General features: G+C 42.8%; 2 protein-coding genes across 4 annotated transcripts in view; both read left to right on the top strand.

Annotated features, from left to right (window-relative positions):
* Positions 1 to 7,548, top strand: part of SPATS1 (spermatogenesis associated serine rich 1) — a 24,154-nt gene extending 16,606 nt beyond the window's left edge. The window contains exons 5-8 of the mRNA XM_021691929.1: positions 415 to 535; positions 1,322 to 1,384; positions 6,447 to 6,562; positions 7,520 to 7,548. Of these exons, the coding sequence (XP_021547604.1) occupies positions 415 to 535; positions 1,322 to 1,384; positions 6,447 to 6,562; positions 7,520 to 7,548 (329 nt within the window). The remainder of the gene's footprint in view (positions 1 to 414; positions 536 to 1,321; positions 1,385 to 6,446; positions 6,563 to 7,519) is intronic.
* Positions 7,549 to 15,333: 7,785 nt separating this feature from the next.
* CDC5L (cell division cycle 5 like) overlaps positions 15,334 to 22,631 on the top strand; it is a 48,345-nt gene continuing 41,047 nt past the window's right edge. The window contains exons 1-4 of one of the 3 annotated variants that reach the window (XM_021692138.2): positions 15,334 to 15,657; positions 18,206 to 18,309; positions 20,032 to 20,193; positions 21,481 to 21,608. In XM_021692138.2, coding sequence (XP_021547813.1) covers positions 15,613 to 15,657; positions 18,206 to 18,309; positions 20,032 to 20,193; positions 21,481 to 21,608 — 439 coding nt within the window. In that variant the 5' untranslated portion in view covers positions 15,334 to 15,612. The remainder of the gene's footprint in view (positions 15,658 to 18,205; positions 18,310 to 20,031; positions 20,194 to 21,480; positions 21,609 to 22,631) is intronic. The other 2 variants (XM_044917705.1, XM_021692139.2) reach the window with 2 other exon arrangements.

Raw genomic sequence — 22,631 nt, 5'->3', positions numbered from 1 at the left:
TTTCCTTCTGAGATCCAGTCAGAGAGAAGGACCCAATTACGGTTGTTTCTTAAGCTTTATAGGGCACAGGGATTCAAAGTGCACCAATGCTCAGATTTTAAGCAGACTTCTTGCATATCCTTTGCAGATACCTTTGATTCACCGTTCACTTTAAACCAAAACATCCCCTCTGAACCTAAGCTATTCTTATTTCCCAGGGTGGGGTAATCATGACACTTTCTGGAAAATCTCCCAAACACAGCGTTTCAAGCACACTTTTCATCTTCTCAAGGCAAGACAATCACAAACATAATAATAATATGTACTTCATAATAAAACATGAAATTATCTAGTTTCCATTGGCATATCGATAGAGCCTATCTTTGGATTACCTTCAGTCCTTTTTATGATCTTGTTTTTAAATATCTTTCACAGATATTGATCCTAGGAATGGAATACCAAAGTTAACTCCAGGAGATAATCCATATATGTACCCAGAACAGAGTAAAGACTTCCACAAAGCAGGATCAACTCTCCCACCAGTGAATTTCTCCATGTAAGTGTATGTGAATAGTAGGGTTAGTTTGTTAATTTTAAAGGAATTGTATCTCTCTGTACTATATATGTTCTATTTCATAAGGAGTAGGTTCCAACAAAACATGGTTGCTGACAATTCCTAAAAAAGTTCATCTCTAGGGATGCCTGGATGGCTCAGTTGGTTAAGCATCTGCCTTCCACTCAGGTTATGATCCCAGTGTCCTGGGATCGAGTCCCGTGTCAGGCACCCTGCTCAGGGGAGCCTGCTTCTCCCTCTGCCTGCCGCTCCCCATGCTTATACTCTCTCTCTGACAAATAAATAAAATCTTTAAAAAAAAAACGTTCATCTCTAGTTCCTTAGTGTCCACACACATGTGTGTGTGTAATTGAAATTATACACAGGATCTTGACCACAAAAAGGAGGTTGTTAATTTTGTCCCAATCGTTGTTATCACAAATCTGAAGACTTTTCAGTGTCATACTGAATCAGGTTATTGGTGACTACTGTTTGGATTGATGTACACTTGGAACTAAACTTAGACCAAAGCGGTTGAGGAGAAAGGGAGGTTCATTAAGTTAAAAGAAATATAGTTGGTATATTACATTAATATTTAAAAAAATTACTCATGTTTGGTTTAATGATGTTTAGTAAAAATTATAATAAGAATTATGACCTTTACAGTTGTGAAGCCCCTAGGTGCCCATTAAAACCAGAAAATAAGACATTTTCTTGAATATGATGATGTATTGATCTCTCTGCTGTAGAAGCCATACCAATCATACAGTTGTCTGTTCTGTTTTTCAGAGTGCCTTATGAAAAGAAATACGATACTTTTATTCCACTTGAGCCTCTTCCACAAATTCCTACGTGAGTTCTCTTACTATGTTTTCATATTATCCGATCTTTATGAAGTTATCGGTTATTTACAGGTTTCTCGGTGGAGGAGCTCATAGACACCCAACAGAGAGGGACCTTTGGTATCCCAGCAGGTGGGGCAGTGTGTATGGAGGGTTTTGGGCGAGACACTTGGAGGGCAAGTGCTGTGGAGTCTGGCAGCTGGGTCGCCCACATCTTCAGCCGATAAGATGGACAGCCCGCCAGAGGCCCTGTGTTGTGCTAGGTATGCACTGTGGGGGGTTTATATGGAGCAAAAAGACAGGGTCCCTGATTTCCAAAACCCAAGAGTTGTTGGAAAAGAAAGACCCATGCTTAAATGAGTGCAACCAGGGAGGATGGTTAGAGCTTGAAGAGGCAGAGAAAAAGCCATCGGAATGCTTGAGGGAAGTAACATCCCTCTGATCTCATATTTTAAGATCAGCTCCATTCTGAACCTCATTTATTTGCCCAAGTAGGGTTTAGACCTAGAAAATGATATGTGTCAGTATAAAAAATTTCACTTTCCAGGGGTGCCCGGGTGGTTCAGTGGGTTGGACGACAGACTCTTGATTTTGGCTTGGGTGATGATCTCAGGGTCCTGGGATTGAGCCTGCGTCAGGCTCCCTGCTCAGTGGGAGTCTGCTTGTCTTTCTCTACTCCTCCCTTTGCCCCTCCCCTGCTTGTGTGTGTGTGCTTTCTCTCTCTCTCTCAAATAAATAAATAAATCTTAAAATAATTTCACTTTAAAAAAAATTTATTTATTTGAGAGAGAGAGAGAGAGCACGAGTGGGGGGGTAGGGGCAGAGGGAGAGGGAGAAGCAGACTCCCCACTAAGCAGGGAGCCTGATGCAGGGCTCAGTCTGAGGACCCTGAGATCATGACCCAAGCTGAAGGCAGACATTTAACTGACTGAGCCACCCAAGTGCCCTCCAAAATTTCACTTTCTTTTTTTTTTTTTTTTAAGATTTTATTTATTTATTTGAGAGAGAGAGAATGAGAGACAGAGAGCACGAGAGGGAGGAGGGTCAGAGGGAGAAGCAGACTCCCTGCCGAGCAGGGAGCCCGATGCGGGACTCGATCCCGGGACTCCAGGATCATGACCTGAGCCGAAGGTAGTCGCTTAACCAACTGAGCCACCCAGGCACCCAAAAATTTCACTTTCTAATACAAAACAGTCTCACATAAGTATGGCTAGAGTGGGCAAGTGACCCACTGTCTGACCCACCAGGGTCCAGCTGGGAGACCAAACCCTGGAGCTCAGTGGAAATAAAAGCCTTTTATTCCAAACCTGGGAGCTTTAATACCTTCATGATACGGCATTATTACTTGAGGCACATAATTGGGGCCTCTCATGTCTGTACTGTACACTTTTTGTAAACACTCTTCTAGAATATTTAAAATAAAAGTAATTGCCAGGGCACAAACTGTCTTTATACATTTAAGAAGACTGAAATCGTATCAAGTATCTTTTGTGACCATGATGGTGTGAAAATAGAAATCAATTACAAGAGGAAATCTGGAAGATTCACAAATATAATGAAGACTAAACATGCTCCTGAGCAACCAATGGGTCAAAGAAGAAGTAAAAAGAGGAATAAAAAATACTTTCAGACAAATGAAAATGGAAATACAACATATCAAAACTTATGGTATGCAGCAAAAGCAGGTTTAAAAGAGAAGTTTATAGTAATAAATGCCTATGTTAAGAAAAAAGAAAGATATCAAATGAACAACCTAACTTTACACCTCAAGGAACTAGAAAAAGAACAAACTAAACCCAAAGTTGATAGAAGGAAGGAAATAACAAAAACCAGAGGGGAAATAAATGAAATAGAGACTAAAAAGACAATAGACAAAAATCAATGAAAGTAAGAGCTTTAAAAAATTTTTTTATTTATTTACTAATTTTAATGATTTTATTTATTTGAGAGAGAGAGAGAGAGTGCTTGCACGAGCAGAGGGGAGGGTCAGAGGGAGAGGGAGAAGCAGACTCCCTGCTGAGCAGGGAACCCGATGCTGGGCTCAATCCCAGGACTCTGGGATCCCGACCTGAGCCAAAGGCAGACGCTTAACGACTGAGCCACCCAGGTGCCCCAGCCCCTCTATTTTTTTTTAAAAAATAATCACTATGCCTAACGTGGGGCTTGAACTCATGACCCCTAGATCAAGAGTTGCATGCTCTACTGACTGAGCCAGCCAGGTGCCCCTCTTTTTCTAGTTTTTGAATGGGATGTTTAATTCATTTTTAAATTCTTTAATTTTTCTTAATATCTATACTGAAGTGCCTCTGTCCACTGCTTTGCTTATATGTTGTAAATTTTGATGTGTAGATTAGCCTCATATATATATATATATATATATATATTTTTTTTTTTTTTTTTGGAGAGGGAGAGATGCGGGGGCAGAGGGAGAGGAAATCTTAAGCAGACTTCATGCCCAGCGCAGAGCCCAACTCAGGGCTTGATTTCACAACCCTGAGATCATGACTGAGCCAAAATTAAGAGTTGGACATTTAACCGACTGAGCTACCCAGGTGCCCCAGATTATCCTTATTTTTTAAAGAATTCTGCAGTTTGTGTTGGTCTCTTCCTTTCGGCTAAAGAATTACATAATAGATTTGAAATTTCCGAGTGGAAGAGGTTTTTGATTTTTATTTTGTAATTCATTTTTACTTTTATCACCTAATGACCAGAAAATATTGTTTTTATTATTTTTATTTTATGGAACTTACCAACTTTTCATTGCGACCTAATACATGCTCAATTTGGGGACTGTCTCTACATACCTTTGAAGGTGTGTCTACTTCATCAGGATGCAAAGTTAGATACATACCCAGAAGATTTACCTTTTTGGGTTTTTTAAAAGATTTTATTTATTTATTTATTGTGCACGAGAGAGAGGGAGAGTGTGTAAGTGGGAGGAAGAGGGAGAGGGAGAGGGAAAGAGAATCTGAAGCAGACTCTGCACTCAGGGCAGAGCCCAGTGCGGGTCTTGATCTCATGACTGGGAGATCATGACCTGACCTAAAACCAAGAGTTGGATGCTTAATCGACTGAGCCACCCAGGCACTCCAGATTTATCATTTTGATTAAAATTGTTCATTTGGCCTAGCTTGGACTGAAAATGGGTCTGTTAACGTATTTCTATCTTTATTGTTAACTGTAGCCATTAACATTATAAAAATGTCTTCTTTGTAGACAAACCAAAACCAGACTCTTAACTGTAGAGAACAAACTGGTGGTTACCAGAGGGGAGGTGGGTGGGGGGAGATGGAGTTAAACAGGTGATGGGGATTAAGGCGTGCACCTGTCATGATGAGCACTGAGTAATGTATAGAATTGTTGAATCACTGTATTGTACACCTGAAACAAATATAACACTGTAAACTGCACTGGAATTAAAATTTTTAAAAATCTTCTTTTTCTCATTTAATGCTTTTTGTCCTGTATTATACATTGCCAGATATTCAGATTATAACTCTTACTTTGTTTTGTTTGCATTTGACTAATATACCTTTACCCATTCTTTTGTTTTTAGACTTTCAAATCACTTTGTTTTAGGTCTGTCTTTTACACACAGAGTTGGATTTTGCTTTTGTGAGCCAAACTGAAAATTGTTTTCTTTTTTCTTTTTTTTTTTTGAAAATTGTTTTCTTTAATAGCTGAATGAAGGGGCGCCTGGGTGGCTCAGTCACTTAAGCATCCGACACTCTCGATTTTGGCTCAGGCCATGATCTCGGGGTTGTGAGATAGAGCTCCGCGCTAACTGGGGAGTCTGCTTGAAATTCTCTCTCCCTCTCCCTCTGCCCCTCCCCCCACTCACATGCGCACGCATGCGCTCTCTCTCTAAAATAAAAAATAAATCTTTAAAAAAATAGGTCAATTAAGATCATTTGAATTAATGATTTGATTTCAATTCTATCATAATATTTTGTTACACTTATTATGTGTATTATATTATTTTTACCATGAGTCTGTTTTCTTTGATTGCTTCAACAAAAGTTAAAAAAATGATTTCTTTTGATCTTAAGGAATGCTTGTGGTTTTGTTCTAGTGATTCCTTTTTATGCTAGTATCTTCTATATTGCCCAAATAAGGTCCTGCTGGTCTTATTTGGGCTCCTGCTATTGGTTTGTCAGCTTTACATGATATCCTTGACTCCCACCTATTACCTATGTGGTAATCCCTTTTCCTTCCTGCAGGGACTTCCCCATCCCTAGCAGATTTATCAGGGTATTCTTCCCAATCATGGTGCATTTGTCCCCAAATGTATGAAAATTGTAGCTGCCAAAAGAGGAAAAGATTCTTCATCTCTTTTCTCTGACTCATCCCAGGAGTCACACAATTCCTGGTACCTCTTGGAACATACACAGTATAGTCCAGCATATGTCCTTTCAAATCTCTGCAGACTTGGGAGGGTGCCGGGGGTCTGCATTAGCTGAGGCTACAGCAAAACAACAGAAGGCACACTCAGGTGGGATTCTGAAGAGAGCTTAATGAAAGGACTGTTTACAGATGAGTGAACAGGTCAAGGGAAATTATAGGGAAGGGCGAAGCCCCCCTGAGGCTCTCTCCAGTGGGCAGCTATTACCACTCCCAGGTCTGAACAGCAAGAAGAGTGATCTTGTTGCCCAGCTTGGTGGGAAATGGAGAAGGGCTGTCCAGAAGGGGTTGTGACAGTGGAGAGTGCAGCTGTGGCCAGAACTGGGGTACCTCAGGAGATGAGCGGGAGTAGAAGAGGTAGGTGAGAAATACCTCAACCTCTGCTTGCTTTCTGGTCTCCTGCTGGTGCCTCCAATGTGTTAGGGGCACATGGTGGGGTCAAGGTGATGCAAGTTTCAGGGGTCAGCTCTCTGGGCAGAGAAGGGCAGAAAAGAGGTCTGGGTTTGGGAGAGAGGGGAATGCTGAACAACTAACATGGTGTTTTATTTCGTCACTGGTCTCCTAAATTGGAGGCCTTCTTACTTTTGAGGATGCAGTACCATAACCCTTGAAGGTGTTTGTACATTTCGCAGCAGACAAACTCAAACTCAGCTGTTGTTTTCTTTCCACAGCTTGCCTTTCTGGGTGAAGGAGAAGGCCAACAAGCTGCAGAATGAGATAAGAGAGGTTGAGGAGCTTGACAATTGGCAACCAGCATCCCCCTTGATGCACGGTTTACTCCTTCCTGGTGGGTTAAAGAACCTTCAAAGAATAGTATAAAAACTGGAGGCAAGCACAGAAGAGCAGGCTTTTGAGAGGCTTCGCAGTGGAGAGGAGAGAAGACAAAGCCTCTCCCGGAGTGGATGGTGTCCTTTGCCCCAACGTGGTTCCTTGGGCCTATGTCACGGCCACGCATCGCTGGTTGAGTATGTTGGTTGAGCACTGTTAGTCTTGTAACAGAGCACAGCCTTTAACTCCGTGCCTCTATCCACAGGTTCTTTGGATTCTGCAAGACGATCCTGAACAGACACAGGCCCATAGAGCATGTACTGACTGTAGTCTGGAGAGCCTCTTTCAATTGATTGCTTCTGTCAGTGTGACTGCTCTAAATCAAATGTTTGCCTTTGATGAATAATCACTGTGCTTTGCTCTTTTTAACTTTATGTTTTGAAAAACTTTCAAACTTTACAGAAAAGTCATGAGACTCATACAATGAACAAATACCTACGTATCCTTCACCCAGAATCTACAATTGTTAACATTTGTCAAACTTTGTGCATTCTTTCTCTCTCTTTCATTACTCTTATTATTTTGTGGAATTATTTGAGAGTGAGTGGCCGACATCATAACCCTTTACTCCTACATACTGTATACTTCAGTATGTATCTCCTAAGGTCAGGGATCTTCTCCAACAGTTGCAATACAAATATTGAATTCAGGGAACTTAACATTGATGCAGTTCTACTGGTAGATAGCCCACCTTCAGTTTTACTCAGTTAAATTTACTTTTCGAAAGATGCTCTCAAATCAATGGTAAAATGCAGACACGGAGCTTTCATTAATTTGGTAAAATTGTTCTCATTTTATTAATGCTATTTGAGATTTTCTCTACTATTCACTTGCTACGTGTTGGAAAAATGTGAAGGCTAGATCTGCACAGGTAATTCATACCATCATCCTGCAACTCCATTCCCCATTTCTGTAGCATTTGTCCACCTGGCCATGCAGGACTGAAGCTCAATGAGGACCCAGTCCTGAGTCTTTTTTTTTTTTTTTTTAAGGTTTTATTTATTTATTCATGAGAGACAGAGAGAGAGACAGAGGCAGAGGGAGAAGCAGACTCCCCGCGGAGCAGGGAGCCCGATGCGGGACTCGATCCCAGGACCCTGGGATCATGACCCGAGCCGAAGGCAGACGCTTAGCTGACTGAGCCACCCAGGCGTCCCCCAGTCCTGAGTCTTAAGGCCTTTCATCAATCAGGCAAGAAGCAAATATTTGGAGAAAAAGATGGGAACAAAAGCCAACTGTATACAGTCAGGCTGTGACCCTCCGCAGTCAAGCCAGTGACTCAGCATCTTCGTAGCCAATCTGCTCTACTAAGGAGACTTCGCTGGTTGGCTAATGAGGGCTGCAGGTCTGGTCTCCCCAAACCTCAAAATGGAAAGAGAGAACTGGGGCCCAGACTGACACTCAAAATGCCCAAGACACAGATATGGTTTCTTTCCCTCTCAAAGCATTATTTCTAGCCATAGCCGAAGTAAATGAAGCAGGTTTAGAACACAGTACATTCCTGGTCTCTTCATACTGGCCTTTGGACCTACTAACAGAGAACATGATGGTCATACCACCAGCAACTGTGTCTGACCACTCCTTGGGTTGACATCAACATGCCTCTGTGCTGATTCTCTTGCCCCTGGGACACAAAGCTCACCCCTAACAAAATCCAGAAAAGAAAATAAAACCAAACAATTTAGGAAAGGAAAGAAGAGGTTGCCAACAGATTTTCTCAAATACATCCACTCCTGAAAAAAATAATTTTTTGTGTTTCTATGAGTTAAAATATAAAAAAGTCAGTTGCGACCACCCGTGTGGATGCATAAATGGAGAACACAATATAAATGCAAAAAGTGATTCTGCAGGAATTTCCAGATGGGATTATCTAAGTGGAACAGGAAACTGCTCTCAGAGGGGACTCTGGTGTTTTGGAGGGAAGAAGTCCTACACAGCAAAGGTATTAAGAAAAAGAACCAAAGTACAGCTTCAGAAGATGAATAGCAGCCTCTAGATTTCCAAGAGGTCTATATAATTCCTACACGCGGCTCTAAACCAAAGTAGGTAGGATTAAAAAAGAAAACTATTGAATAATTGACCTCCTGGAGTTGTAGCGCTACATTCCATCTCCTGGAAATCAGGGCAATTTTCACTGGATTTGGGGTGCTCTGTGGGCACATCTCAGTGGCCAGGTCTTAGACTCCTTGGCATTGCCAACAGCCGGCAGGTGAGGAGTTCCATTGCTAACTTTGGGCAGGACATAAATGCATGTGCATGCATCTTTTGGGGAGACTAAGGCATAGAACAAATGGCCAAGTGGCAAAACTATGTGGGTGTCCTAGCTTTTCCAGTCGTCCTTTCTAGGCTCAAAAATGTTGGACCTTTTGAGGTGTGAAGGTCCCCTTCCCCTCACTTTAGGTCCTTGATAAATAGCATGTGTGTGCAGGTGTGCATGTGGGTGTGTGCGTGTGTTCATTTCCTTAAATAACTGCAGCTCGAAGGCTTAATGGAAACAACCTGTACGTGACATTTCCAAGTAAATGCACTAGAGTAACAACTTGACGTTGTACACAAGGTATTCTAATTTCAGATCCTGGGAAAAATGAAAACTGGCTCCTGTGGCCTGGCGGGAATGTTCTGTTTAGTGCTGGTGGCTCTGAAGTCCAAGTAAGCTAACTGAAGACCATTCCAAGGCTGTTTCTATAGTCTCTGCACTCTCAGTTGTCAAAATGTTAAGATTTTAGAATGTTAAACCTTTACAATTCCACACACGATTTATGAATATTCTGTATAATTCCTTTCATTGTCTACGTTTCCAGTATGAGGTACCCAGTTTGATTAGACCGTTTCCTTTTGCTCTTAGGCATTTAGCCCTCAAAAGCTGGGCGGATAAAAGCCTTGTTTGTAGGATTTGACTTGCTGAAGTATGTTAGAGCTGGAGCTCCTCCAGATTATGCCAGTGACTGAGAGGCTGGAAAATCAGGACAGAGTGATGCCTTGACCTGAAACTGAGCAACGGGCTTGATGTGGGATGGTGCACCTCTTAGGGGGTCTACTGGCTAGGTTCCCAGTAGGCTCTGGGAAAGGACACGGGAGCCCATTTGGTGTCCTTCCAATGCTGGGGAATTCTAGGAAGGATTATGGTGTGAGCTTACCCTGGGGATGAGGGGGCCCTTACTGACTTGAGGAGCCAACACTGAGGCTCTCAAACCTGGACTTTGTAAGAAATACATATGTGAGAAGTAAACGTTTCTTAAGGTGCATGGAGGGACCCAGCCTCATATCAAATGAGAAGCCAAATATCCCAATGATTTGTCTTCTGAGGAAATGCGTTGGTCTCCACCAAATAGGGGAACGAGGTGGGGGCAGTTTTCAGTGGTGATGGTGTGCACATGGCTCTGATCATCTGGTTAGAAATGTGTTCTTTTCTTTGGGTACAGTGTGGGCTGGAGTAGAAATCGGGGTCCTTTTAGAAAGGGATGACAGAACGGACACATGAGGCATAATTATACTAAAAATTATGTTTTTTATTTGAAATTCAAATTTAACTGGGAGTTCTGTATTTTTATTTGCTAAATCTGGCAACTTACAGAAGTGGCACAAGGGAGATGGATTTGAGGTCTAACTAGGAGGTAAAAGTGCAAGACTCTGAGATAACTTGGATATGGTTGGGGTGGGGGGAGTCATGGGAAAAGGACAAATGGCCACAAGGTAGATGGTGGTGCTCTTGCCAGGGTGACATGTGGTGTCCAGCCCATGTGGTATCTTTATTTATTTATTTATTTATTTATTTATTTATTTATTTATTTGACAGAGAAAGACACAGCAAGAGAAGGAACACAAGCAGGGGGAGTAGGAGAGGGAGAAGCAGGCTTCCCGCCGAGCAGGGGGCCCGATGTGGGGCTCGATCATGACCTGGGATCATGACCTGAGCCGAAGGCAGACGCTTAACGACTGAGCCACCCAGGTGCCCCAAGCCCATGTGGTATCTTTATACACTTAGAGAAAGATGCCATCTTGGTGGACCCAGTCCTGTGGATGCACTGCTTGGTAAGCAGCGTGCAAACTAGATTTCAGCCTCCTTTTGTCCCTTGTGCAGTGAACTACTTATACTACCATACGTGGCAGCCTGGTACTATTTACTGAAATAAGGAATGCTGGAGAAGGATAAGCTTTATGGAGGAGCTCAGTTTTGGAAAGTTGAATTTGAGGAAGCTGTGACACACACAAGTGGAACTGTTTGGGATGTAATTGGGTATATGGGTCTGGGGTCTGGTACATGAACATAGAAAAGTCTCTTGTGAGAAATATAAATCCCAAGTCTGTGCCATGTGGATGCAGGGTCTAGATATAAATTACCTGATCAGAATATTGATCCCAAACCAAGAAATAAGCTCAAAAAGACTGTTGAGCCTCTCTGTCCTGAGAAAAAACAAAATCTCTTTGGTAACACTTTGCCACCTCAGGACACAGGGGACTGCCTAGAAATAATGAATATGAGCACCCGAGGGGAAAAAAAATTACAAACTACAACTGGATCCACCACAAAGAATTGTCAGTAAGTGAAATCCAAGCCAATTTAGCATCATGGTATGAATTACTAGCATTTAGGGTGCATGGAATACCATTTCTACCCAGACATTAGCCTCTTCTTACATTAGCTGAGGAGTTTCTAAAGGGAAGGGAGAGGCTTAGGGGTAGCAATCTGGTAGACAGGGCAGGGCTAGAGGTTTTGTCTTGAAGTTATATTTGCAAAGTAGCACAGTGTTTCTACTGAAATTCCATCTGCTTATTTGGGGAGATGATGAAGATTTTGAGGGTGGCTATCCCCAGCCCTTAATGGCTTGGTATTGTCACAGGCTTCTGACCCTAACTTTAGCCCTTTCCTGCACAGTGTGATGGTAAAAACAAGAAGGAAACTAGAATTTTGATTGTTTTCTTGGCTAAGCAAAGTTGGCCTAGTCAGAGCCAGCTCCTCAGGAAGGAATGAGAGGTGGGAAAATGGGGGACGATGCAACCTACAAACCTTCCTGCTAACATCTATTCCTTTGTGACTGGATGGACCTCCAGCTTCTTTTTCCTGGGCCAGATTTTCCCCAGTTGTGTTTCTTAAATATCAATAGATATTTTAAGAAGAAAGGTTTCCAGGGTCAAATTAGTTTGGAAATGCTGTATTAAAAAAGGGAGTGTGGGGACGCCTGGGTGGCTCAGTTGGTTAGGTGCCTACCTTTGGCTCAAGGCATGATCCTAGGGTCTTTGCTTGGCGAGGAGCCTACTTCTTCTGCCTGCCACTCCCCCTGCTTGTGCTCTCGCTCTCTGTCTCTCCCTCTCTAACAAATAAATAAAATCTTAAGAAAAAAGAAAAGGGAGTGTATTCATTTCCTAGGGCTGCTGTACAAAGTACCACAAAGTGGGTGGCTTACAATAAGACAAATTTATTCTCTCCCAGTTCAGGAGGCTGGAAGTCCAAAATCAAGGTGTCAGCAAGGTTGGTTCATCCTTGGATGCTCAAAGGGAGAAGATATTCCATGCCTTTCTCTTAGTTCTGGTGTAGCTGGCCATCCTTGGCTTTCCTTGACTTGTAGATGCATCATTCATTCCAAGCTCTGCCTTCTTTTTCATATAGGGTTCTCCCTGTGTGTCTTGTCTCTTCTTTTATAAAGACACCAGTCATTGGATTAAGGTCTACCCTACTCCAATATGACTTCATCTTAACCTGATTACATCTACAGAGACGATTTCCAAATAAGGTCATGTTTACAGGTATCAGGGATTAGAACTTGGAACATATTGGTTTGGGGTGCACAATTTAACCCACAACAGGGAGAAACAAATTTCTTCATCTTACAGCTTCCCTACCGGTTTTGATTTTGGCAACTGTGTAAAAGGGAGTGGATAGAGCATGCTGCTTTTTTCAAATTCAAATAATTGTAAAAAACTTGTTTATTTTTAATGGAGTGTCCCCATGCAGCCAGTGCTCTGAGGAACATATGTGGGTGAGTGAGGAAGAAGTGGAGTCTCTTTCTCATTAAGCTTCTGTCTAGAAATGACCACTCACTTTCTTTTTTTTTTTTTTTAAAGATTTTATTTATTCATTTGAGACACAGAGATACAGAGAGAGAGAGAGAGAGCATGAGCAGTGGGAGAGGCAGAGGGAGAGGGAGAAGCAGACTCCCGGCCGAGCCAGGAGCCTGATGTGGGGCTCGATCCCAGGACCCCGGGATTATGACCTGAGCCGAAGGCAGACGCTTAACCATCTGAGCCACCCAGGCGCCCCGACCACTCACTTTCTTAAAGATCGCAGTGACTGACTGTATAGTCTGGTTGCTTGATGATGGCTGCTCCTTATGGCTACCATGCCAGAGATCCTTGGCAGCCCCTGGGGTGGCAATGGCCTCTTTGTGGGGGTCCTGAGTCCTGGCTGATGAGGTTGGGGTGATATGGTGGGGGTGCTGGCCAATCCATGCCATATTGGAGGACAGCCTCTTGTATTCATGGCTATGCGGTCTGGTTTTAGACATCCTGGAACTGGCATGATGTTGCATTTTCTGAATCCTTAAGTGAGACATGCAGCCTGCATGTTCAAGGGTGCCTTGGAGGACATTTGACAGGGCTGCTTTGTTCCAGTGGGCAGGTTGTACAATGCATGCTTCTAGGGGGCACAATTTACGTCGTAGACATGGTAGATCTCTTTCCTGTATTTTATCTCTTATTTCCAAAACATCAGTATTTTGTGACAATTTTCCAGCAGGTGTTAATAAAGTGCCTTGAAGAAGCACCTTTTTCTATTTGGTACAAAGGTTCACATATAGGGTAAATGTGGTCCTGAGTGAGAAGGAGAAACCATCATCATGGACACTTGTAATGTTAGATCTGAAATGGTTCTTGAGAGAGGATTGGTCCAAATCTGATTTGTTAGGAATCTTGCTTATAAATAATAAAAACCCAACTCCAGCTGGCTAAAGCCAGAAAGGGAACTAATCATAACTCAAGAACAGGGATACACCTAAGACCGAGGAACATACTAGATCCAGGGACTCCGGCATAGTCAGGACCTACCTCTGTTGTTTTATACTCTCCTCTCTGCTTCTCTCAATGCATCTGGAACTTGCTTTCTTCCCTTCTTAGTATACATCATACAGAAATGTGGTGACAGACAACTCCTGGGTGTCACATGTTAGAGATTCATTGGCCAGCAGAGAGACCGGTCTTTTCTGGGTTCCAGTGTTAAAATTCCTGGGGAGGAGACTTAATTGGTTCAGCTTTGATCAGATCAATCAATTGGCCAGTGGGGTGTGTGTGTGTGTGTGTGTGTGTGTGAGAGAGAGAGAGAGACAGAGAGAGAGAGAGAGACAGAGAGAGAGAGAAAGAGAAGGAGAGAGTGAAAAAGAGTGAGACACTGTGGATGATGGGAGCTGGGCTGGGCAGGAGGTAATGGTCACACATCCTACAGAGAAGCACTGCAAACAGAGGTCCAGAGACAGAAAATGGCTTGTCACCAGTCACACAGACAGTTGATAGCAGAGGAAAGAGTGGACTGAGATCTTACATGGAGTCTGTGTGTCCTTCATAAGCCAACATTGCTTTCTCTCAACAAAGTAGTGATTTTATTGGTACAACTTCCTATTTCAAGGTAAAGAAATTTAACAAAAATGTAATCAGAAAATTCTGTAGCTTTTCCAGAAGAGGCAAATGAAGAAATGAAGAAATACAAAGAGAAAGACATTATATAAATACTCAGATGTTTCCCAGTCCACTAAATATTTTCATACCTTCCAGGGCTGGCACCAAGGGGATGTTTTGAAAGGGCAAAGGACACTGAGTGAGTCCCTGGGAGGCAGAATGGCAGTCTGACAATCTCTACCACATTGGGTTTTAGGTATGTCTCAATTAATTTGCCACCCAAATTTATGAGGTAGTTTTTTTTTTTTTTTTAAGATTTTTTATTTAATTGACAGAGACACACACAGCGAGAGAAGGAACACAAGCAGGGGGAGTGGGAGAGGGAGAAGCAGACTCCCCGCTGAGCAGGGAGCCCGATGCGGGGCTCGATCCCAGGACCCTGGGATCACGACCCGAGCCGAAGGCAGCCGCTTAACCGACTGAGCCACCCAGGCGCCCCTATGAGGTAGTTTTTAACTCCACTTTTCAGATGAGGATACTGAGACTCCGCAAGATTATTACCCAAGCTGATGAGGGAGCCAAGATTTCAATCCAACCGGAGTTTGTCTAATACCAGTGCCTATCAATGGTAACTATCCATCCACATAGACTGAAGAGCGATGTATGACAAACTCTGACAAGATATTTTTGCAGGTTTCTGGGACAATCACCGATCATCCGGGGTTGTCCTTCTTGTAACAATAGCTGCCATTTTAGGGCGCAGTTATTATGTATCAAATACTGGGCTAGGTTTATGATCCCATTTAATCCTTAGGACAGCCCTATGAGGTTGCTATACTGTTACCTCTATTTTACAGATTAGAAAAATAGGCTTAAATAAAATATTTCCTTTTCCTGAGTATTCTGCGAACTAATTCCTATTAGTTAAATGCTTAATAAAGTGCTAAATTAATAAATTAACAAACCTCTTCTTAGAGCCCCTGGGCCAATTTCGCACGCGTGATGTTCCCTCTCTTCGCCACTAGGTGACGTCACGACCAATCCCACCACAACCCTCCTTACTAAGAGCCACCGGCGATATCTCGCGAGAGCCGTGGTTTCCTCCAACCTGTTTTGGGCATGCGCGCGGCGTAGAGCGCTTTAAGCCAGAGGGGTTTGATGGTTTTCTATCAGTCTTCCTAGACTAGAGGTTTCACAACAGAGCACTTATTCCTTTCATCAACCGGGTTCTCGCGAGACTTGCTACTCTGCTCACCCCCCCCCCAGCTTTGCGCCTGCGCAGATCTCTTCAAACCAGAAGGTCGCGGTTGGAGGAAGTGGCGGCTTTAGGTCCCGTGGCCTCAGCGCCCTTACTACTTCAGTGAAGCTCCTCTCGGCTGCTTGCCGAGACACCCCACAGCCAAGATGCCTCGAATTATGATCAAGGGGGGCGTATGGAGGAATACCGAGGTAAGTCCCCTTTTCCCGCCGTCCGCTGCCCTCCGCCCCCTTCGGCAGCTTATGCGCACGCGCGCGGAGGTCGGGGAGGCGAGGAGGATGCCCTGCTTGGTCTGCATGGGGGGGCACCGCGGGGCGGACCCTCGGGGTCTTAATCTGGTGTCCGGCCCTGCGTTATCTGAGCACCCCAAGGACGGGGACTGTGATTTAACCACTTGACGACGTGCGAGGCACTTGTTAGGCCCTTAGTGAATATTTGTTGAATTGAGGATGTGCCCCCGCCCTTTAGGAACTCGCAGTGTAGAGGGGGCGGGGCAGGTATCAGTGAGAGTTGGTAATCTGGCACACCCCCGTCCCTCAGCCCGGGTGCGGTGCCTCTCTGATAACTCCAATATAGGGAAGTGCTGTGCCCACAACTTTGTTTCTTCGTTGACTTCCTTGCAGAGGGGAAGCAGCTTGAGTGCCAAGTTGAGAGCTCGTTTATGCCCGCAACCCTCTTGTTACCTGTTATCAAGGCATAACTTGTCTGTCATCACGACAGATCCAAGGCCTGTCTCTTCCTGTCACTCCGCCTCAGCCAGGATAGAAACCAGATAGGACAAACTGCCTACAGTAGTGTCTTTGCTTCCAGAAATGCAATGGATGATGCCAATGACTAGCAGAAAGGCAGTAGTGAAGGAGTAAAATACAAGTAAGATTTTTGGTGCAGTTTGTATTCAGAGTGCACTGAATTTGTCAGTTTCCTGAGCACATTGTATCTTTTTAGGCAGTGTGTTTTTACTTCTTGTGCCTTCTTGGAATGTCCTACTGCTTGACATCTTTCTGACCATCCTTCAAAACCGTTAAAAACTCTTGGAATTTTTGCCCAGTCACTCTGTAAAAATAAGTTACACCCCCAGTGGTCCCATGGCACCTCTTTCATCCATTTGGTATAGCATGCTTTACCCTTTTGCAAGCATCACATTCTTCTGTGTGATGCTGGTAAGTTTTTTAACCTCTCAGAGCCTCAGTTTTCTAATGGGAATCATCATCATCTTCTTTTGAGGATTAAATGAGTCAACATTTAGAACAGAGTCTGGCACACAGGAGTCTTTCAGTAAGTGCTAGTTGATACTGCTTTTTCCCAGCAGGCAGCACCGCAAGAGGACCAGGTCTTGGAATCCCTAGAACCTAGGACAGTAACCAATATGAAATAGGTTGTTTGGCAAATGTTTGTGGAATGAATCTAGTAGGGTGGATAACTGCTATTATGTACTTAGTTGAAGATGTATTTAAGGCTAGCAGTATTGTGACAAAGTTACACATAAAATTCGTGACAGCCTTGTCTCACAGCTTGCACAGAGGGAACCAGGGTGTTTAAATTGGGGAAGAGATGACTTCTGGGGGAGAGACAGATGTACAGAATCAAGTAACAGCCGGATTCCTGTGTAGTGCCCAAAGCCCTGCAGTCTTTTTATTTTATTTATTTTTTTAAAGATTTATTTATTTATTTATTGAGAGAGAGAGAATGACAGAGAGCGAGCATGAGAGGGTGGAGGGTCAGAGGGAGAAGCAGACTCCCTGCCGAGCAGGGAGCCCGATGCGGGACTCGATCCCGGGACTCCAGGATCATGACCTGAGCCGAAGGCAGTCGCTTAACCAACTGAGCCACCCAGGCGCCCCCCCTGCAGTCTTTTTAAATCTCTGATGATGAGGGGGGGACTGTGGGGGTGTGGAATGGGGTGGAATGGCTCATGTATGAGGCATGCATCTCAAGTTCAATGTGGAAAAAAGCCTAACAGTAAAAAGCCCCAAATATGTTCCTCTATTGCTCTGTTATCTTTGGGGTCTGTGGCTTACCTTTCTGGACTCCCCTGGAATTGGTAAATTCCGTATCAGAATGGGTTCCTTGGTGAAACAGTAACTAGAGCCTGGAGGAAGAACTGACTGGTGTGGCAGGGAAGAAATACTTAATTCCTAGTTTAGACCTGAAATGTGGATTTTTAGGTCAAAGCAGGGGTTATGGGACTGGAGAGAAAATGATATTTGTAAACTGGAGTGGAGAATGGATTCACCAGAGTCTTGACTTGGTTCTTGAGGGCTGGATGAGGCCTATTTCACTCTCTTTTTCTAAGTATGCAAGACCTGGTGCAAGGTAGGTGTTCAGGAAATGTTTTTTTGAATGAATAAATAGATGATTGAGCTGTATCCTTTTGAGGAGGATGACAGCCAAACATTGGAGAGTACTTTTTGTTAATCACTGCCCAGTAGGGTTTCTCAGATTGGTTGGTACTCCCAGTTTATTGGGGTGGGGCAGGGTTTATGTATAAGGAGATGTAGGATATCCTTCTGAGGGATTTCTTCTTAATTTTTTGCGTTTTGCCAATTCTGGTTTGTTGTTTATTATTATAGTAAATGAAGTTTTTGTACTTTTTTCCCCCCTTACCTAGGGTGTGTGTGTGTGTGTGTATGTGTTTATGACTTTCTCCCTAGCAATCCTGTCAGAGTTAATTTAAATTTTGTCTTTTCTCACTTAGAATTTTGTGATGAATATATTGTTTTTCTTCGACAATTTTTTTAGGATGAAATTCTGAAAGCAGCAGTAATGAAATATGGAAAAAACCAGTGGTCTAGGATTGCCTCACTGCTGCATAGAAAATCAGCAAAGCAGTGCAAAGCCAGATGGTATGTACCACTTAATGAGTGGAAAGCAGAAAGCGACCTTAATTATGATGAGGAAAATGTCAGTTCTTTGAACCTTGCCAAAGAAAGCAGGCAGTGTGATGGAACAGAAAGTGCGACGGAGTGGGAGACGAGAATTTAGATTTAAGCCTTAGCTGTCACTTTTTTCCTTTGTGGTCTTAGGCAAGCCATTTTTCTATCCCCTCTTTCCTGTCCCTGTTTTCTCCCAATTGGGATAATAATACTTGGCCTTAACTGATGGAGATACGAGGTTCAAACAAGTTAATGTACTTGAGTGTTTTGTGAAGCATAAAATAAATTTACTTTTAGTACAGTACTAAAATTTACTAAAGTAAATTTTAGTACTGTAAATGGATTGCGTTCCATAAACTTCCAAAAGTTTGTAAGTTGATTTAGAACTTACTTTCCCGAAGAAATTAATGATAAATAATGGTTAATTTTCTAGGCTAGCTCACAGTTAGCTGAGTTTCCTTATTAATACAGTTGAAATATTGTTTTTTTAAAGATTTTATTTATTTCAGAGAGAGGGCGAGAGAGAGAGCGAGCGAGCGAGCACGAGTGCAAGCATGAGCAGTGGGAGGGGCAGAGGGAGAAGCAGACTTCCTGCTGAGCAGGGAGCCCAATGCGGGGCTTGATCCCAGAGCCCTGGGATCACGACCTGAGCCGAAGGCAGATGCTCAACCGACCGAGCCACCCAGGGGCCCTAATACAGTTGAAATATTGTATATTTGCTATTAAGCGCTTGGCATGAGTGATCTGGCCTCAGCCTTGACCCATGTGGTACTAGGATCATATTTTGGATTGTACAAGAGTGACTTAATTTCCTAGGCACCTGGGTGGGAGAAAGGATCAGAGTGCAGAGGTTGGATCCCAAAGAGGAAGATGGTCCTCAGCCTGAAGAAGTTTTGATTTCTGCTTCTCTCAGTGGAGTTAAGCTCCTGCCCCAATATTTAGTAAGGCTTGTATCTTATTTGCCAGCTATGTAGACTGGATGGAAAAGATGGGTTGGGTGGTGTGATAGGAAAGATAGAGGATGGCATAGTAGTTTTACTTAAATTTAAAAACTCCAAATAAAGCGTATGATGGTGGAAAGCCATTTAATGAGTGTAAGTCAGATATATACTACTAGACAGATTTCCTAAAGGCTAGTGGTAAGCACTTGAGGATTCTGTTTTCTCATTCCCATTCCATGGAGAGAGGCAGCAATAAGAAGACAGGATTTGGGGTTCCAGTCCTGTTAACAACTTTGACTTCAGGCAGGTAAACTCGAAGTAAACCAAGGTGTTGGGAACTGAATGGGAACTGAATCAAAGTATGAGACAGTGTTTTGAAAACTAGAAACACTAAAAATATGAGGTGTTATTGTCTTATTTCAGGTAATTTCAAAGCCTCTAACAAAGTGTAGAATGAATGGAAACGATGAGAAAGAAGCCATATAATCATGTTTCAGTTCGTTTACCTTTTTCAAGCATTCTAGTCTTGCATAATTAAAATACAGTAGAATTTGGTGACTTAGAGAATATTGAGTGGGGTAAAGTTAGCCAAATAATGAACATTCTGTTGTGAACAAAGAACAGCTTTCATAATTGAAGGCTGAGAGTTAGCTTGTGTTTTTCAGACCTTAGAGGTTAGTATATCTAATGTGTAAGTAGGATATTCATGCTAGGTGACCAATCAGTGTATAAAATGGTATCTTTTTAATAGGTACGAGTGGCTGGATCCAAGCATTAAGAAAACAGAATGGTCCAGAGAAGAAGAAGAAAAACTCTTACACTTGGCCAAGTTGATGCCAACTCAGTGGAGGACCATTGCACCAATCATCGGAAGAACAGCTGCCCAGTGCTTGGAACACTATGAGTTTCTTTTGTAAGTCAATTTCCAAACGCAGTATTCAAATATATGTATATCTCCTGAATGAGACTGAATAAACGTTTAGCATGTTCTGTCTTTAAATATTTAGTCGTGTCGGAGTAAAGCCAGAGGAGCTAAAGCTATTGAATTATATACTCTTAAGTATATACTCTATTGATTAAAATTATATATTTGTTACTTTTTTTTTTTTTTAAGATTTTATTTATTTATTTGACAGAGAGAGACACAGCGAGAGAGGGAACACAAGCAGGGGGAGTGGGAGAGGGAGAAGCAGGCTTCCTGCGGAGCAGGGAGCCCGATGCAGGGCTCCATCCGAGGACCCTGGGATCATGACCTGAGCTGAAGGCAGATGCTTTAACCAACTGAACCACCCAGGCGCCCTTTGTTAACATATTTTTTATTTTTAAAATTTTTTTATTTTTTATTTTTTTTAAGATTTTATTTATTTGAGAGAGAGAGAATGAGAGACAGAGAGCATGAGAGGGAGGAGGGTCAGAGGGAGAAGCAGACTCCCTGCCGAGCAGGGAGCCCGATACGGGACTCGATCCCGGGACTCCAGGATCATGACCTGAGCCGAAGGCAGTCGCTTAACCAACTGAGCCACCCAGGCGCCCTGTTACATATTTTTTAAAAGAATAATTCGAACGTGTTAGACTAATCATATATATTTATTCTAGAAAATCGGGGAAAAAGTAGTAAAAAAGCAAAAAATCACCCATAATCACGTTGCTGAGAGTTAGCCAGGACCTCTTGGTTCTTCGTTAAAAGTTTTTTAATTTGTATAGCGTTCCTGCATTTGTGATTAAGGAGCTGTTTGGATTGTATTTCATAGTGAATGGAAACACTCATTGAAATTAGAATTTTAATACCATTTCTTTCAGGTGAAGCAATAGTAGAATCACTTTATTTTGTGAATGCCCATCTGTTGGTTTTTTTTTTTAATTGATTTACTTTCTTTTTTTTTTTTTAAAGATTTTATTTATTCATTTGAGACACAGAGATACAGAGAGAGAGAGCATGAGCAGGGAGAGAGGCAGAGGGAGAGGGAGAAGCAGGCTCCCCTCTGAGCAGGGAGCCCGATGCGGGGCTCGATGCGGGGATCGATCCCAGGACGCTGGGATCATGACCTGAGCTGAAGGCAGACGCTTAACCATCTGAGCCACCCAGGCGCCCCCATCTGTTGGGTTTTTGAAAGAAAAGAGTGCTAGTGCTAGGAAACGTGGTATTTCTAAGACTGAATGGTGTGATAGTGTGACTTAACTTCTCTGGGCCTTTTTCTAGGGATAAAGCTGCACAGAGAGACAATGAAGAGGAAACAACAGATGATCCACGAAAACTTAAACCTGGAGAAATAGATCCAAATCCAGAAACAAAACCAGCAAGGCCTGATCCAATTGATATGGATGAGGGTGAGTATATGCTGCTGAGGAATTTATTTCTTTGGTAACCATAGATTCCTCCAGTCTCTTTTTAACTCTATGAGTTTCTTTCTAAGCTCCTCTGACTTTTTAGAACCCCAGTTCTGTCTGCAGTTATTATTCTCTTTCTAAATGTGTCCAGTCTTCTGTGACAAAGTAATTGCTCTTTCTGGACACTGTGTCTTTAGCTTTTGATTTTTCAATTCATGTAATAAATGAAGCAGCGTAATATATTACTAGACGGATTTCCTAAAGGCTAGTGGTAAGCACTTGAGGATTCTGTTTTCTCATTCCCATTCCATGGAGAGAGGCAGCAATAAGAAGACAGGATTTGGGGTTCCAGTCCTGTTAACAACTTTGACTTCAGGCAGGTAATTTAATCTTTGTGAAAAGGCGGCACTGCACTAATATGAGGCTGACTTACAATCCCTTCTTCAGACCTCGAATCAAGAATCAGAGGAACTGGATTTTAGACTCAGCATCTGCCACTTACTAGCTCTTTGACCTTAGGCAAGTCATAATCTTTCTGAGATTTGATTCTCTTTCCTGCCAGATAGAGAGTAATAGTTATCTTACCCCACAGGGTTGTTGTGAAGCATTCAGTGAATATTTGTTGAGATTTAAAAATTTTAAAGTTTAAAGGTAGTGGTTTCCACCTGCATCATTGTCATTTGGTGAACTTTTAAAAACACAGGTACCAGGGCCTCTCCAGGAGATCTGAGTCAGTAAGCTGGAGTGTGGAGAGGGTAATTCTGGAATCTGAGTTTTTAAAAATTAATTAATTAATTTTAACAAAAAGCGTCTTTTTTTTTTTTAAGATTTTATTTATTTGACAGAGAGAGACACAGTGAGAGAAGGAACACAAGCAGGGGGAGTGGGAGAGGGAGAAGCAGGCTTCCCGCTGAGCAGGGAGCCCGATGCAGGGCTGGATCCCAGGACTCTGGGATCATGACCTGAGCCGAAGGCAGACGCTTAACGACTGAGCCACCCAGGCGCCCCTGAGTTTTTTTTTTT

Source organism: Neomonachus schauinslandi, chromosome 8 (assembly GCF_002201575.2).
Source record: "Neomonachus schauinslandi chromosome 8, ASM220157v2, whole genome shotgun sequence".
In the NCBI taxonomy this organism is placed as follows: Eukaryota; Metazoa; Chordata; class Mammalia; order Carnivora; family Phocidae; genus Neomonachus; species Neomonachus schauinslandi.
The sequence above is the reverse complement of the archived record's forward strand: the minus strand, read 5'-3'. Positions and strand labels throughout refer to the sequence as shown.